This window comes from Daphnia pulex, chromosome 4 (assembly GCF_021134715.1).
Source record: "Daphnia pulex isolate KAP4 chromosome 4, ASM2113471v1".
NCBI lineage: Eukaryota > Metazoa > Arthropoda > Branchiopoda > Diplostraca > Daphniidae > Daphnia > Daphnia pulex.
Genome location: NC_060020.1, coordinates 5,087,035 through 5,101,773, shown reverse-complemented (window position 1 = coordinate 5,101,773; position 14,739 = coordinate 5,087,035). Strand labels below are relative to the sequence as shown.

Here is a 14,739-nt window from a genome sequence, read left to right as displayed (position 1 = left end):
TTTCGTTTATGTAATTTAAAAAAATGAAAATAAATTTTAAAAAAAGTTTTCGTTATTTTTTTTACACTAGGTTCGTTCAAGATCACGATTTTTATCAACCCTACCCCAGAACTCAAATTGAAAAAATCTAGAAAACAGAGGCAACCCTTTTATTTCACTAGATGGCGCTCCAGTCAGTGATGTGCACAATGGTTCAGTTTCTCTAACTAGATGGCTTTTGTTTATTTCCTCGTTTTTTTATAACTTCTGAACTGAAAAATTGAAAAATGACTTCATTTTCAATCTCTGCCAATTCTCTTCAAACTGAACCATTGGAAATAACTCACCAATTTATAGAATTATGTACGCCTCGTATTCACCTAGATGTTGAAGGAAACCCCACCGTTACAAGTGATGAACAGGTTGAGTGATTCTGGCACCTGGTGCTTCAACTTAACTTTACTAACATGTGAAAATTAGAATGCTTTTGTTGTGTTTCTCCTTAACAACTGTGTGGTATTTGTAAAACGGTATTTATTTTTAATGTGCTGTATTTGCAGGTGAAAGTTGAATCCACTATCGAACATATATTGGAAACCTTTTTAGAAAATCATGAGATAGATACCACTTTACCCAGGCTAAACCGACTTCAGATTGTTGATTTTGTCAGACATGGCCTCAGCAAACTTTCAGCATCTTATGAGGTAGTCCTATAGAGCTCATATGTTTGTGTTTTGTTAAATATACATACATGTTGAATTTCTTTTAAACAGTGTTTAGATGCAAGCAGAACATGGGTCTGCTACTGGAACCTTCATTCATTAGAACTTCTAGAAGTTCCATTACCAGATGAAACAAAAAATGCTGTGATCTCATTTTTAAATTTGTAATATTATTTTTTTCATATTTAAATAAGATCATAGTTTATCATAATTAATCTTTGCACTGGCAGATGTCAGAACCCAACAGGGGGATTTGGTGGCGGACCTTTTCAATATTCACATCTAGCACCTACATATGCAGCAGTTAATGCCCTCGTTATCCTTCAGTCCGAAGAAGCATTCAAAATAATCAACAGGTTGCATAACTCTTGGAATGCCTAACACAATTTATGATATTTAATTTTATATTATTCCACTTACAGGACAAATTTATATAATTTCTTAATGAACTGCAGAAATGAGGAAGGGGCATTTGCTTTGCATGTTGGGGGTGAAGTGGACGTCAGAGGAACATACTGTGCAGTTGTTGTAGCCAAGTTAACAGGCATTGTAGATCAGAAACTTTTCAGTGGTACCAGTGAATGGATTCTGAAATGCCAGACATATGAAGGGGGTTTTGCTGGAACTCCAAATCAGGAAGCACATGGAGGTTAATAGGCAACAAAAAACAAGTTGACAAAAATTATATTTATTCTCATTCACCACAGGTTATACATTTTGCGCTCTAGCTGCACTTACACTTCTAGGCCAAGAAAGCAAATGTAACGTAAGATGTTTATTGGTAAAAAAGAAAAATTATATACGTTTATTAAGGTTATTTGTGGTTAAGTGTTTTTGTTTTTATTTTAGAGATGGGCTTGCAATCGGCAAATGAAATTTGAAGGGGGTTTTCAAGGAAGAACAAATAAACTGGTGGATGGCTGCTACTCATTCTGGCAAGGTGCACTTTTCCCTTTGTTGCATTTCCTGTTAGCGAAATCGGGTAGGTTATTACCTTTTACTTTTGTGATTGATAATGACCTAATTGTACATTCACCAAAGATCAATATAGCGAAGCGTTAGATGCCAAGAGATGGCTCTTTAACCAAGAAGCTCTTCAGGAGTATTTGCTCGTGTGTTGTCAACACCCGTTCGGCGGACTTCTCGACAAACCTGGGCGGTAATAGTTGGAACAAATGTTTTCGCATTGCAACTTGAACCGCTATGTGAAATTACTTGAACATTTTTATTATTCTTACGAATCTAACATCTAAACGTAATTTATAGACCTCGTGATTTCTATCACACTTGTTATGGATTAAGTGGTCTTTCCATAGCACAGCATGTAAGCGGCTCTGGAAAGTCATCCATCGTAGGTAGCCCAACCAACGAACTGGTAATTAAGAAAACAAAAACAAAACAAAAATTAATAAACATTTTGAATATGAATTAAGCTAAATGGTTTCTTTTTTTATAGGCTTTGACCCATCCCATCTATAATCTGGGTGTGAATGCTGTGATGAGTGCACTGAACTATTTTAACTCGCAGCCTTTAAGGATTTGACCAGTTGCGGTAGAGTAACGACGTACCCATCATCTTCCTCTTTGAAATAAACTGAGCTCTTATCTTCCCGTTTTAAAGTGTGTTTCCTTTTTGCATTTTAAAAGCTGTATTGGTGAGAATCGCTGGACTGCTCATATCGGTTGCTGACAACCAGCACTTACATCCCTTTCAACTATAAAATGTGCTGATTGTTTGACGAATTAGATAGGTGGCCAGCAGGATCTGTGGGCACTATACTGATTACTGAACGTGATGCACGTCAGATGAGACTGTCTCAAATAGGCTTAAAGTTCAAATTTTGTCCCCTCTAAAGAGCTGCTGAACTTCCGCTCTTAAACTTTTCCATCGTGCGTTTTACCTGTTGTATTTTCTGAAGCTTATTAGCCCCATATCACAGCTTTTACTTTACCGAGATAAACTTGTGTGGGTCTCTCCCGTAATATAAATAAATATATTAGATATGTTGCATCCTTTGTTGATATTAGATAGCTGCGGGTAAAATGTACCTACGTCACAAAACAGATGACGTCATCGGAGAAAGAAAAAAAATACGACTGCAACAGGCTAGCAGACGTGTACTGACAGACCAGTCCACAAATGCCTGTGGACGTAGTTGGTTGCATGTGGCCATGTGGTTCTTCTTCAGATTTTCTTTTCAAGACGTATTTTGTAACATATCATCTGTGATCAGTCGAAATTGCCTAGGAACGAAAACATCGAATCACTCTGTTCAGTGTCAGTCCCTGGCCTAGTTGAAAAGAAAAGCCAACGTCGTCGTCGTGTCGGATATAAGCCACGTTTGTAAAGGCACTCGTGTCCCTACGAAGGTAAGCCATTTTTGTTTTGTTCTTGTCCCTTTCCTTCATTGAATATGCTACCTACATGATGATACGCCACCGCAGCATTTATTGTGAGAAATGGGTCTCGTGGTGGTGGTAATTCTCGATAGCTACGGTCGATCCATTCAAAACCGACGAAGAAGAAATTCAGTGTTGCCAACGACCTGTTGAATGACGGTGGATTAGAGTTATTATGAGTCATACCACGTTTTCTCTTTCACTCTAATCTTAAAAGTCTGTATGATTGTGAGTTGAATGACTGAGAGAAATCCAACTGAAGCTAGCAGATTCTATTCATCTGCTGGGTCTTCTCACGCCCTTCAATTTACGGTGGCGTTCTGACTTTTGGCAGGCTGCACGTCGACTCATTTTCTTACACACAGCAAAACTATCACTTTGATTGACGAAATTTTAGTCACAAGTGAATCTTTGTTTTTATCTGACTACAGTGTACACTTCTGTGAAGTGTAGGTTAGATATGTTATCGGCTCACTTGAGAGTAAAAGCCACCAGGTTGCCCAAACGTAAGTTATCCACGAGAATGAATTTGGCGTTGCTCTTTTCACGAAAGTTGGTATCGACCCTGGGGTTTGGATGCTTTCGTGCGGCCGAATGCTGTGGGAAATAAACACTCCCTCGTGAAAAACCTCTGGGCGAGAAACAACGAACGACACAGACAGAAACTCGACACTACACCAACGATAAAACCATTCATCAGTTGAAGTCTCTGTTGTTATGTTGGCAGCATAATCTTGTTTTTTTTTTTGTTTCTCCTTCTCCTTCCAACTCGTGACTACTAGCGACCCACTACTGGCATTGAGAAAATCCGACCTATTCCTTAGTAAACGCCCTCGAGAATATCCCTACACGTTCGTCAAAGTTCTTGCCATTCTCATTTGTGGCGTAGTTACGAATTTCACTGCGACAGTTTGTTTGAAAGACGTTCTTGCTGCAGACGTTCATTTAATTTAATGTCGTGTTTTTGTATGTGCGTGAGGCGCGTGCTAGTCATCTGTTGAACGAGATTTAAAAAAAAAATGGTGGGTGGAGTGCTTGCTATTTTAGTATAAATTCCTTGGGGCATACAAAAGAAAAGAATTTGCAGTATCAAGTGTCAACCAGACGACCATCAAAGGAGCTTCGACATTTATTTTGGAGACTTGGAAAATATGTTCACGTCTATTCTCAATATGTGATTTGTCGTTTTCGATCGAAAAAGCAGTGGCCTACGAAAGACGTGTTTGGTGTAGAATCAGACAGACGCCATTCCGATGAAACGAGAAGAAACGAAACAACCTTAATCTAGTTTGTTAGTTTTGGAAGTCTCCCCCCTTATTCGCCATATCATAGCATCGTATGTTAAAAAGGGCATTTTTTGACGTCATCATCCCAGCAGCCTCTGTTTCTTTTTTGCGTCCCGTTGTTGCCCGTAGCGGTTGCTGTTGTTTTGATCGAGAATAAAAGAGAGTGCTGGCGGCGTGTGACGAGCGAAAGTCTTTTTCGAAGTTTGTTTTTGTTTTCTTCATCCGACGAGGCGAAATTTTTTGGTCCGTCTCGACTGCACCGGTTTCATTTTCTATTCTTTATTCGAGTTTAACTCCGAGGTTACTTCAGCCCGTCAGTTAGATAAAAAGCTACTGCACCACCATATAGTGGGCCGAGGCCCTGACTGCCCAAAACTGACTGTTCAATCATTTTCTTCCTTCTTCTCTTTCATTGATTGGCCCTCAAAAGAAAATTACGAGAGCTTTTGACCGAGTTTTCCCGTTGTTGAGTGAACGGGTCTTTTTTTTTTCTTTTGGATCTCTCTCGGCCAAACTCGATCGTTGGTGACGCAAAACATCGTCTGTCACCAGTGTGAAAGGACGTGTTGCTAACTAGTGGTGGACATTTGTTTTCTCTGCGCAGCGTGAAGGCGATTCAGTCCAGTTAAAATTCAGTGCTTCTTTTTCATTCTCCATCTTGGCTGATTTAGGCTGACCGACGAGTACAGTCAAGATGTACTCGTCAACGAGAAACCCTCAACTTGTCTGAGTTACTGGAAAATCATCCGCTAGTATTACGCCGCGATGAGAATTGACTGCAGTTGTCGCCACCGCAGAGGCGAGCCGTCTGTCGTTCGTAATACCACCGCGGATCCATCCAGTTTGTCGTCGACGCATCACTCCTGGAATCGCACGAAGAAAAGCCTGTCCACTGCGGATCTACCGATGAGCAACCAGCGACCGCAACGCCACAAAACGTACAGCGATCCGGACCATGTTGCAGCGGACAGTCACTTTCCAAGGTGTGTCTTATGTTTGCGTGTTTTCATTTTGTGTTCGCGATTCGAAAGTAGAGAGTAGTGTAATGAGTACAACCGATGATGACTTATGGAAATATTCACGCTTTAACCAACGAGTGTGTGTGTGGGGGGGGGGGGGGAGTCATGGAAACGATAGTGATTGATGACTATTGAAAGTAGTTGCCTGTGTCTATAGCCAACAACAAGAAAACCAAAAAATACTATTGACGAAATTGCGTTCCTGTACTTTTTTGTGTGTGCGCAGAAATGGGCCTCCCGTTGGCGGTCTAGCTTGCACACAGTGGAACAAGAGTTTTAGATGGCTTGATCTAGTAGACGTTGAGTGATGGTCGGTTGATAGCGGATAATCCTGCCGCTAACCCGCTATGTCTATCTACACTCTCATTGTTGCCACATGCTTTTTATTTTCCAGACGAATTTTCGCTTTCTCGCAGTTTGTCCTGCCCTGCCTGTTGCACGTTTACATTCTTCGTCTTGTAGAGCTAAAACCAACACCACAAAATGGACGTGGTTTTGGGAAACTGGCCATCTTACATCTTAGTTGCGTTCCAAATAGAGATCGAGTCCAATTGCTCTTTGTCTTTATAGCTGTATGGTCGTGTAATCGTTCGCGTCACCATTTTGTGCGTTTGCCAATTTCTTTGTGTCAACCCAGCCTTGAAACCTTTAATTTAATTCACATTGAGAAAAACAAGTGTGTGTTTAAAAGAAAAAAAACAATCAAAAACGTTGTCTGTGCAGCGGAAGGAGGCGTTGCAGAAGTCTGGACTGCCTGTGCATGAAGCGGACATTAGTCGCCATGGCCAGCGGATGGCTGCACGGTTATCAGTCGGCACAGCAGGAGGAGATAGGAGCAGTATCGGATGAAGATATTAGCAGCGGAAGCAGCGCAGCAGCCTCGGGATCCTCCCAGCCACCGCAGCCGAATCAGCAAGAGCAGCAGAGTCGAGTGTGCACGAGCCTTTCATGGGATAGCGGCTACAACGAATGTGCAAACGATCTGAGAGATCACTTCTCGCCAACTGGCCGACGTCTGGTTAGCACCATGCGGATGCCCTCAGTAGTGGTCAGTGACTGTTCAGACGATCCTATTGAAAACAGCGACACAGTCATTTCGGCCAACGGATACTATCGCCTCAACGAACTGCCCAGTCCGACCCTTTCGTCACATTCCAGCTCTGGACAGGACACGACACACGAAATGGACCAGGCCGAGAATAGTGCTGCATCTTGGGGCTGGTCGTCATCGTACAGAGCCGGATCAAGTGGTTTTCTAATTCTCCCTGGACAAGGATCTATAGATGATGACACTGCGTTATCGTCCAGCTTGCTCTCCGTTCGCCGACTATCTGATTGCAGCAGTTGCAGCTCTTTGGCCACACTGGACATGGAACCGTGCTGTCCTGGCCCATGCTCTGCCCAGGCTCCTTCCACCTGCTTCCAAGCTGATCCTCATCAGCCGTTTCAGTTGAGTTTCGAAATGTCGCCGGACGTACCCGAAGGAGGTGAACCAACGAAACAAGAGGAATCATCAACCGACGATACCAATTCGTCCACAAAGGTACGTGCTGATTATTTTATTGTTTGTTCAAAATTGGCTGGTGTAACTTTGATAGATTAGACGGAAGTGAGGAACTATAGGTGACGCGTAGAAGTTTTTCCCTGCTATGTTTATTTTTTTTTTTTTTCAACACTCGTTAATTTTCGATGAAATTTTGATGGCTGTGAAATCTTGCATGCCATTCTGGGATCGATATCTTGGATCTCCGAAAGGGTCATATCAGTTTACAAGATTGCAGACGTAGTTTGTTGGCTGTGTGGTTCAACCGTTTTCCTTCAAAACGATGTGCTGGACCACAAAATAGCGTTTACAGTTTCATTTGGCATGACGAAAAGAATGAATCGAGCTTGGTTGCTTTCGCGCTATTTGTAAAACTATCTTGGTTGGCGGGATGCAGACCCCCAGAGCGAGTTGGCGACTGCACAGCCGGTGCTATTTCGTATCGTTTTCGGCTAAAGGCAATTCAACGTGCTGTGCAATTCAGTCGCAGTGTTTGGCTTTTCAAAATAAAAAAATCGATGTGAATCGCATTATCTAAACTTGCTTTTTTTAAAAGGGCGCATACTTTATCGCTGGCACTTGGTCCGTGAAATGGTCGTGCCTTGATCTCTCTTTGGCGGGGTTCTCTACCGTTTTGGCTATAGGTACAGATCGCACGTGACCCAGAATGCGTTTTTCTTGACTTCATTTTCGTTCTTTTATTTATTTTTCGATTTAGAAAAAGAAAAAAAAAATAACGAAACGCGAATAAGCGCGAGGGATATCTCTTACCCGTAGATGGTCATGTTTCAATCGTGTCTTTAGTTAACGACCAACGTGCCGCAGCCATTATCGAAACCGCTTTTTCTTCTGCAAAGTCGGCTGCCATACTTGTAGCGGTACTAACAGTAATAATAGTAGTAGTATGGTGGAAGTAGTAATTCATCCGCTCTAGGGCGCTCGAGTGGTAAACGGCTAAACGCTAATGATGGCGACTGTGCGGGATGGGGGGGGGCGGTCTTCGTTTCATTGTTGTTGTTGTTTTCTGCTTTCCTCTTGTCTAACGAGCTGGAGAAAGACCATCGATCTGGAATTCTTCTCTAATCTACGCTACACACACACATTTCGATTCGCTTTGTGTCTGGTTTAATCAACTTTGTCAAACGGCGGCATTGGTGTCTGCTCTAGAGCTCTGTGTACAGACAAATTGAGGCCATTCGGTACTACAGGCTACGGGGTAACCCAAAGCCTCGAATGGGGTCGATTTTATTTCCCTTTCTTTTCCTTTTTATTCTTATCAGTTCAACTTTGAATGTCTCACCGGCAAATTGAAAAAAAAAAGAAGACTAGAAAAAAAAGGGAACTTTTAAAAAAATGAAATAGAATTAAAAAGTCCAATGCAATCAAACAAACCAGACGGAAAAGGAAAGCTGTTGCTATCTGGCTTCATGGTGTGTGGCTTTTAGTGTGTGTGTGTGTGTTGCCACAACCAAATTCAAAAGTTACAGTAGGGCTACACGTTTTTATTTCCCTTTTTTTTTTCTTTAACCTAGTCGTTGATGTGCTCGTATTAAAGTCGTGCGGAAATTATTGTGCGTCATTCCAACCGCTGGAGTGTGTTATAATAGCGGTGCGTCAAATTCACGTTGTTGGATAGTCAAGTTTCTACAAAAGTTATCCTTCATTTCACATTTTTGGGTTTTTTGTTTTTCGCATAGCGATTTGGGTTGGGTGGATGCCAACATTTTGATGGCATCAGATCAACTTTGTCACGTTGCTATCGTCCAATCTGCATACACTGTCGATTTGTTTTCAGAAACGAAGAATGCGGTATTGTCTATTCTGAATAAAGGAAGAGCGTTAATTCATAATCTCAGATAGGGATTGATAGATGATATAGAAAGGCTATATAACTTAGGAAATCTTGTTTCACCAAATTTGGACGATGGCTGTTCCGCGATGGTTTCTGTACCGGATCCTCTTCTTCAAATAACTCAAGAAAGAGAAGCCTTTCAGCCGTGAAAGTCAATGGTTCGGACTATATATGGCGAACGAATAAAGGTGCAAGAGGAGGGGGGAAAAACACAGTTGCAACTGCCGAGCTGAAATGGAGGACGACAGAGAAAAAAGACTCGAGTGAATAGAGAGCAATAGGTATGGCATACAATCTACGCACACAGCTTGTCGCCCACACAACGTGCGGGTTTTATTTGTACGTTTCCTCTGATTTCGGTTCCAATCAAGCCATTCCGAAATGACGGGAAGGAAAACTCTGTGCAGCGTTTCTCTTTCCTCTTTGACTCTTTTCCTTATGTCTTGCCTTGTCAAATTGTTTCACGACAATTGAAGAACGACATCTGAAGCTAGAGAGAGTGAGAGAGAAAGATAGAAAAGAAAGAGAGTTAAAGGAAATCCGTCTCCGTAACGGAAGACTGTCATTAAACGCGCATTAGGAATCAAGATACATGACGCACGAAGCGAGTCTTGGTGTCGGCTAACCCCCCAACTGGATCGACCTATTTGGCGTGACAAGGGGGGCGTGCAAGGGCTTGGTATGGTATATATTATTTAGCACATCTAGATTAGCCTAATCAAACCAAAACGCCCATCACAAAACGCCGTTGACACACAATGCGTTGAGACCACTGTTGAATTGCCGATCCCCCACCTCCAGCCAAGAGAACATTGTAACCAGTTCTTTTGTTGTGTGAATACGAGCCACTAACTGGTGAGCGCAGAGATGATCGCTAATAACTATACACTAACACGGGAGGGAGGGAGGAGGCCAAAAGGGGAACGCGACAACTGCCCTTCAATTAGCTCCAGTCTTGTTGGCGCTCTCGTTTTGGCTTTGTCTTGTTAACACAAATCATAGTCTCTCCTTTTCGGTTATTGCCCTGGCGTTAAAAAAGAAAAAAGAGAGAAAAAAAAAGCTTCCAAGTCATGTTCGGCACAGCGGCTATATCCATATAACGGCTGGAAGAAAATGGGCTCGTGCAAGAGTTACTGCGTCGGCCCGGCGCATATAAAACTATTTTTGAAAAATGAGTTAGAAAAGAAGAAGAGAGAATGAGAGAGAAAAAAATAAATAATCATGAGGAGAAAAAAAAAGGAAAGAAAAAAGAAACAGCTGAGCTGATAAAGTGACGACAACTTTCCCATCCGACCGCAGTTGGCTTCTAAAGTAGCCTCTTGACGCACGCGTGCCCTCTGAGGTCTGTCCGAAAAAACACGCAGTTGAGCGGGAATTGAAAACCTTGCGCATCTTTTTTTTTTTTCGTTTTGGTTACCCACGACTTCGGATAGTCCCGAATAAAAAACACCGGACACTTGTTTGTTGTTTCTTTTGTGAGAACTGGAATTCTTTACATTTCCTCCCCCTTTTTTTTCTTTTTTATTGACGTCTGCATGAATGTTTGCATTGCACGATCGAAATAGTCGCCCACGTCAGTGACAGTGTGTAGGGTTTAGCGTACAGTGGTTGCGTATTGAAACAGATGGTTCGTTCGATTGTATAGCCCTACCACCTTTTTCAAAAGGAACTCGACTGCTGGAGATGTGACGTTACCTCCTGCGACGGTGTTCCAGTCAGTGCCGTGTTTTCGTGCTTGCCTGAAGTAACCAGTTTGTGTTTGCTAACGTTTAGCTGTTTTTGACGTGAACTTCATCTCGGACAGAGAGTTTCTCGGTCGTAAGGATTTTGATTTGTAAAAAAATTTGAATCGTCGAATGGCGGCTGTTTCGTTAGGTTACGATGGCTACAGTCAGAGCCTGTCGGGACCGATGGACGTCCGGGGACGTAACAATTCGTACGGCGACTCTTCGTCCAGCTCCGGAGATGATTCGTCCTGGTCGGACTGGGAGGCCGAGACGGACGGCCAAGTCCATCAAGCTCGACCTCCAGTTGTGAAAGTAAGTGACGAGCCCACACAACGCGCAGTGTGTCGTAAAAAGAATCGTAGAAGGAATCAAAGGTCGTGCTATTGAATGTGCATAAATAAGGAGTGAGACAGAGTTGGGAAAATAGACGAGAGAGTAAGAAAAAGAGGAGGAGGAAAGGGGGTTTAAGCTGGGAGAAACCCTTATCGGCCACCAAACCATCGCTTCTCCATGTACCCACAAGCGGTCTGCACCAACACCTACACGCGCAGAGACCGCGTTTATTTTTTAAAGGCTGAGTTGTCTGTCCCGAGGCCATGAACGACACACAATAGCATACCAGCCGGACAAAATGATTGAACGCGAAACGTACCGTGCTTTTTTTTTTTTTTTTTATCTTTGCCTGTTTATTACACTGTATAGACATGTTGGTGGCCATTCACTAGCTGTGGTCACTCGTAAAAACAAAAAAATACTGTCCGAGTGCGCATTATTCGCCATCTACAGTATATGGCCTTAAAAACATAAACATCACAGGCCTATCTACTGATCAGCTGGGTGGTGGTACCTTGGCGGTGTAACGAAAAAACCCGCAGCCAACTCTCTCTCTCTCTCATTTACTCCTGTCAATATTCACCAGAATTATTGCGTGACGGAAAATTTAGCGTTGCCTTCTCCCCCATATCCCGACCCGCATCTATGGTCGGAGCTTTACCAAAGACGGTCGAGTACACTTTATTCTGAACTGAATGCGAAACCTGCACGATTTTTTTAATGTGGAGGGCCCGGTTCCCTGAGGCCTCATTTCCCCAAAAAATAAATGTTGGCCAGACAATTTACTAGTCGCAGCGAACTATAACCGAACGAAAAGGAGATCGAATAATAGAGAGAGTCTGTGGGCTACCTGGGCCAAAGATTGTCAGCCAATAACTCGCGACGAGAAAATAAATAAAGAAAACAATGTAGTATACATATTATGCGTGCTGCATATATATGTGTGTATGCTACGAAAACGAATGGAAGCGCAAAAGCAAGAGGATGAAAAAGCGTGTAAAGAGAAAGAGAAATGTCTGGGTCAAATGAGACATAGAAAAATGCTTCTAGTGAAAGTTGTTGTTGCCTTGGTCTGTCTTCCCTTTTTACTCCTCCTTGTTGTTGTTGTATAGCGCCTGATTTGGACGCTAGAGCGTAATACCGCTGGCCGTGGTTCTTTTTTTTTCTACTTCTTCTTTCCATCCCGTCTCTCTCTCTCTCTCTCTTTTTGCTCTCTGACATGAACCGAGTCTAATACAGGATCTCCGCTTAGTTTCGACAGAAAGGATACACCATTATTGGGCCACGTCCCTATTACGCGCGAGTTGGATACCTCCTTCACGCCATCGATTGAGGCCGCGCCGCTTAATGTCGATGCAAAAACAGTGCAGAGCTTTAGTAGAGAGAGAGAGAGAGAGCTCATTTCGTGATTCCCCGCCATGCTCGCCGGGATCTTGAATGATGCTCAGCAGGGGAAAGAGGGGGAGGGCGGAGTCTGGCCAATGTTTCATGTTGATTTGCCATTTGGATTTTTTTTTTTTTGGAGAGATGTCGAATCTTGTTTGTGTGTATAATGCTGTCTTTGGGTTGTTATTGTGTTTGAACGAAAAGAGAATAAGGAGCGGACTGTTTAAATTGATTTTTGCCAGGTCTCAGCGTGGCGTAAAGTGCGCAGCGCCGTCCAGTGGTCCCCATTTGTCCAGACATTTCGACGCCAGCGCTACCCTTGGGTTCAATTGGCCGGCCACCAGGGTTAGACATCATTTTTTATTCATTTGCTGTTGGATGCCTTAAAAAAAAAAGAAAAGAAACATCCTCATTTCCATTTCCTCGTTATGCAGGCAATTTCAAACTTGGAGGCGAGCGCGGCACCATCCTGAAGAAACTCTGCCCCAAAGAAGAAAGCTGCTTCCAGCTGTTGATGAAGGATCCGCTTCGGCCATTCATACCCTCTTATAAGGGCAATGTGACATCCGACGATGGCGAGAGTAATGGCCTTATCAATATTCTTTAGCCCAGACAAATAAGAGATCCCCCCAATTAATTATTCTCTTGTTGTATCGGCTCGCAGAATTTCTAGTTCTGGAAGACCTTCTGGGAGACTTTCGCAACCCGTCCGTTATGGATTGCAAACTGGGAGTGCGCACTTATCTCGAAGACGAGTTGGCAAAAGCCAAACTCAAACCAAAATTACGAAAAGTATATACATTTTTTGTGTTAAACCTGGGCAATCTGAGCAAAGTTTAACCGCAACAATACCTAATTGCAGGATATGTTTGAGAAAATGTTACAAGTCGATCCGAGCGCCCCGACGGCTGAGGAACTTCAGATGGGTGGCGTGACCAAACCGAGATACATGGTGTGGCGAGAGACTATTTCATCGACGGCCACTTTGGGCTTCCGGATCGAAGGCATCCGCAAACAGGATGGTAGTTCCAGTAAAGACTACAAAACTGTAGGCTCTTCTCAACAGATTGTGAGCGTCCTACATGATTTTGTGCAGCATCATCCTCACGCATTGGTAAATATAATGGAATAAGGCTGGATTTTTAGATTTGAGTTGTTTGTTAATGAGCATGCTATTTTTATCAGGCTAAATATATTGAGCGACTGAATCAATTGCAAGCCACATTGGCTCGTTCCGAATTTTTCGCAACGCATGAGGTAACTACAGTTGACTTAAAAGTATTTGTTACTGATTTCATCAAATCTTAAAATTTAATCCAACAGTTGATCGGCACGTCGTTGCTTTTCGTCCACGATCACAGCAAAGCAAATATTTGGATGATCGATTTTGCTAAGACTCATCGGCTGCCAGGCGGAGTCCAGATCGATCACAACAGCCCCTGGCGTGTGGGCAATCACGAAGACGGTTACCTGATTGGTTTGTGCAATCTAACGCAGCTGCTGGACCAACTATTGGTGAATCGGGACCAAAACCACACCACCAATCCAACCTAAACACATCGATATCGGCAATTATAAAAAATTTCTTTTGAAAAAAAACTTACACGTACTATATGTAAACGATGGGTCCAATTTGAGCCTCGTTGTTTTGTTTTTTTGATATTGCGAGAGCTGTCATTCCCAAAGAACGTTCCAAGTTTAATTGGTTAGGAGTACAGGAGATAATGACTGCTATTCGTGTGTCATATTTAATGTCGTTATCGGACACGAAATGATTTACATTTCCAGTGCAATCTCTCTGATGAAAACTACGGTTTACGTCAACTGATCATTTCCAAGTGCCTCTTCAATTACTGTCTGTAAATCTGTTGAATATCTTTCCTTTTTTTTTCATGTGTGGATTCGGGCAGCGCACGTGCCATTTTTCAGGATTCCTTAAATTTTTGATACATTCGTGCTGTTCCCAAACTGTCCCATTCAAACTATGTCAATAATTAACTTTAGTGTTTTTTAAAGAGTATTTCTGACACAACTATCTAGCTTCAAATATACTATTGCAGCATCAAGAATTTCGATTAAACCAATCAATCAAGTTGGTAACCGACTAACCGGCTCTGTTCATAAATTCCGCACCGTTTTCCGTATTTATTATTTCTAGGAACGAAACTATGAGAAACTCATTTTTTTTTTCATTATGAATCATACGTCATTGGTTGCCAGTTTTAACCATTCAAACCTTTTCTCAATAAAATTTCTAGTATAATCGAATCATGTTGAAAGTGATGTCTCTTTTTGGGATATGTGATTTCTAAAACATTGATTTCATTTTCATTTTGTAGTGCGTTGAAATGGCCAACAGTCTACAGTAAGGAAGTGCAGCCGCACTTAAATGCGTTTTATTGGGTTAAAAAAGGATGTATCACTTTATAACCAAACATTTACAGCTCTCTTTTTGTTCTATGATTCTCATGTATTTCCTGTTCAGTTCGTCG

The 14,739-nt window shown here is 42.4% G+C and overlaps 2 protein-coding genes and 1 long non-coding RNA gene across 6 annotated transcripts; 2 read left to right on the top strand and 1 right to left on the bottom strand.

The window, feature by feature from the left end:
- Positions 1–176: 176 nt before the first annotated feature.
- On the top strand, positions 177–2,710 carry LOC124192107 (protein farnesyltransferase subunit beta-like). 2 transcript variants are annotated; one of them, XM_046585274.1, is made up of 10 exons: positions 177–401; positions 540–683; positions 753–865; positions 932–1,057; positions 1,124–1,350; positions 1,409–1,482; positions 1,551–1,683; positions 1,743–1,860; positions 1,968–2,076; positions 2,158–2,710. In XM_046585274.1, exons 1-10 carry the CDS (start codon positions 267–269, stop codon positions 2,242–2,244), a joined length of 1,266 nt encoding a protein of 421 aa, XP_046441230.1. In that variant the 5' UTR covers positions 177–266; the 3' UTR covers positions 2,245–2,710. The 2 variants fall into 2 exon arrangements, with proteins under 2 accessions (XP_046441230.1, XP_046441231.1); XM_046585275.1 differs by having other exon boundaries at positions 183–401; positions 1,409–1,467.
- Positions 2,711–2,818: 108 nt separating this feature from the next.
- Positions 2,819–14,313, top strand: LOC124192100 (inositol-trisphosphate 3-kinase C-like). 3 transcript variants are annotated; one of them, XM_046585259.1, is made up of 9 exons: positions 2,819–3,071; positions 5,059–5,370; positions 6,130–6,949; positions 12,490–12,592; positions 12,682–12,828; positions 12,912–13,039; positions 13,110–13,361; positions 13,433–13,504; positions 13,571–14,313. In XM_046585259.1, the coding sequence occupies exons 2-9, from the start codon at positions 5,153–5,155 to the stop codon at positions 13,799–13,801; spliced, it is 1,971 nt and encodes a 656-aa protein (XP_046441215.1). In that variant the 5' UTR covers positions 2,819–3,071; positions 5,059–5,152; the 3' UTR covers positions 13,802–14,313. The 3 variants fall into 3 exon arrangements, with proteins under 3 accessions (XP_046441215.1, XP_046441217.1, XP_046441216.1); XM_046585261.1 differs by lacking the exon at positions 2,819–3,071 and adding an exon at positions 3,674–3,952; XM_046585260.1 differs by lacking the exon at positions 2,819–3,071 and adding an exon at positions 3,674–4,123.
- LOC124192112 lies at positions 8,437–10,134 on the bottom strand. Its single transcript, XR_006873587.1, has 2 exons — positions 8,862–10,134; positions 8,437–8,770 (listed from the first exon to the last, which is right to left on the bottom strand). It is a non-coding gene; the product is annotated as an uncharacterized LOC124192112 (long non-coding RNA).
- Positions 14,314–14,739: the final 426 nt, after the last annotated feature.

What these genes read in the sequence shown, in the direction of transcription:
- LOC124192107 (XM_046585274.1), top strand. Translation starts at nt 267, where the DNA reads ATGACTTCATTTTCAATCTCTGCCAATTCTCTTCAAACTGAACCATTG. An exon ending in CCGTTACAAGTGATGAACAG is followed by an intron (nt 402 to 539) that starts GTTGAGTGATTC and finishes CTGTATTTGCAG; the next exon opens with GTGAAAGTTGAATCCACTAT. An exon ending in AAATCAGGAAGCACATGGAG is followed by an intron (nt 1,351 to 1,408) that starts GTTAATAGGCAA and finishes CATTCACCACAG; the next exon opens with GTTATACATTTTGCGCTCTA.
- LOC124192100 (XM_046585259.1), top strand. Translation starts at nt 5,153, where the DNA reads ATGAGAATTGACTGCAGTTGTCGCCACCGCAGAGGCGAGCCGTCTGTC. An exon ending in GCGGACAGTCACTTTCCAAG is followed by an intron (nt 5,371 to 6,129) that starts GTGTGTCTTATG and finishes TTGTCTGTGCAG; the next exon opens with CGGAAGGAGGCGTTGCAGAA. An exon ending in GACATCCGACGATGGCGAGA is followed by an intron (nt 12,829 to 12,911) that starts GTAATGGCCTTA and finishes ATCGGCTCGCAG; the next exon opens with AATTTCTAGTTCTGGAAGAC.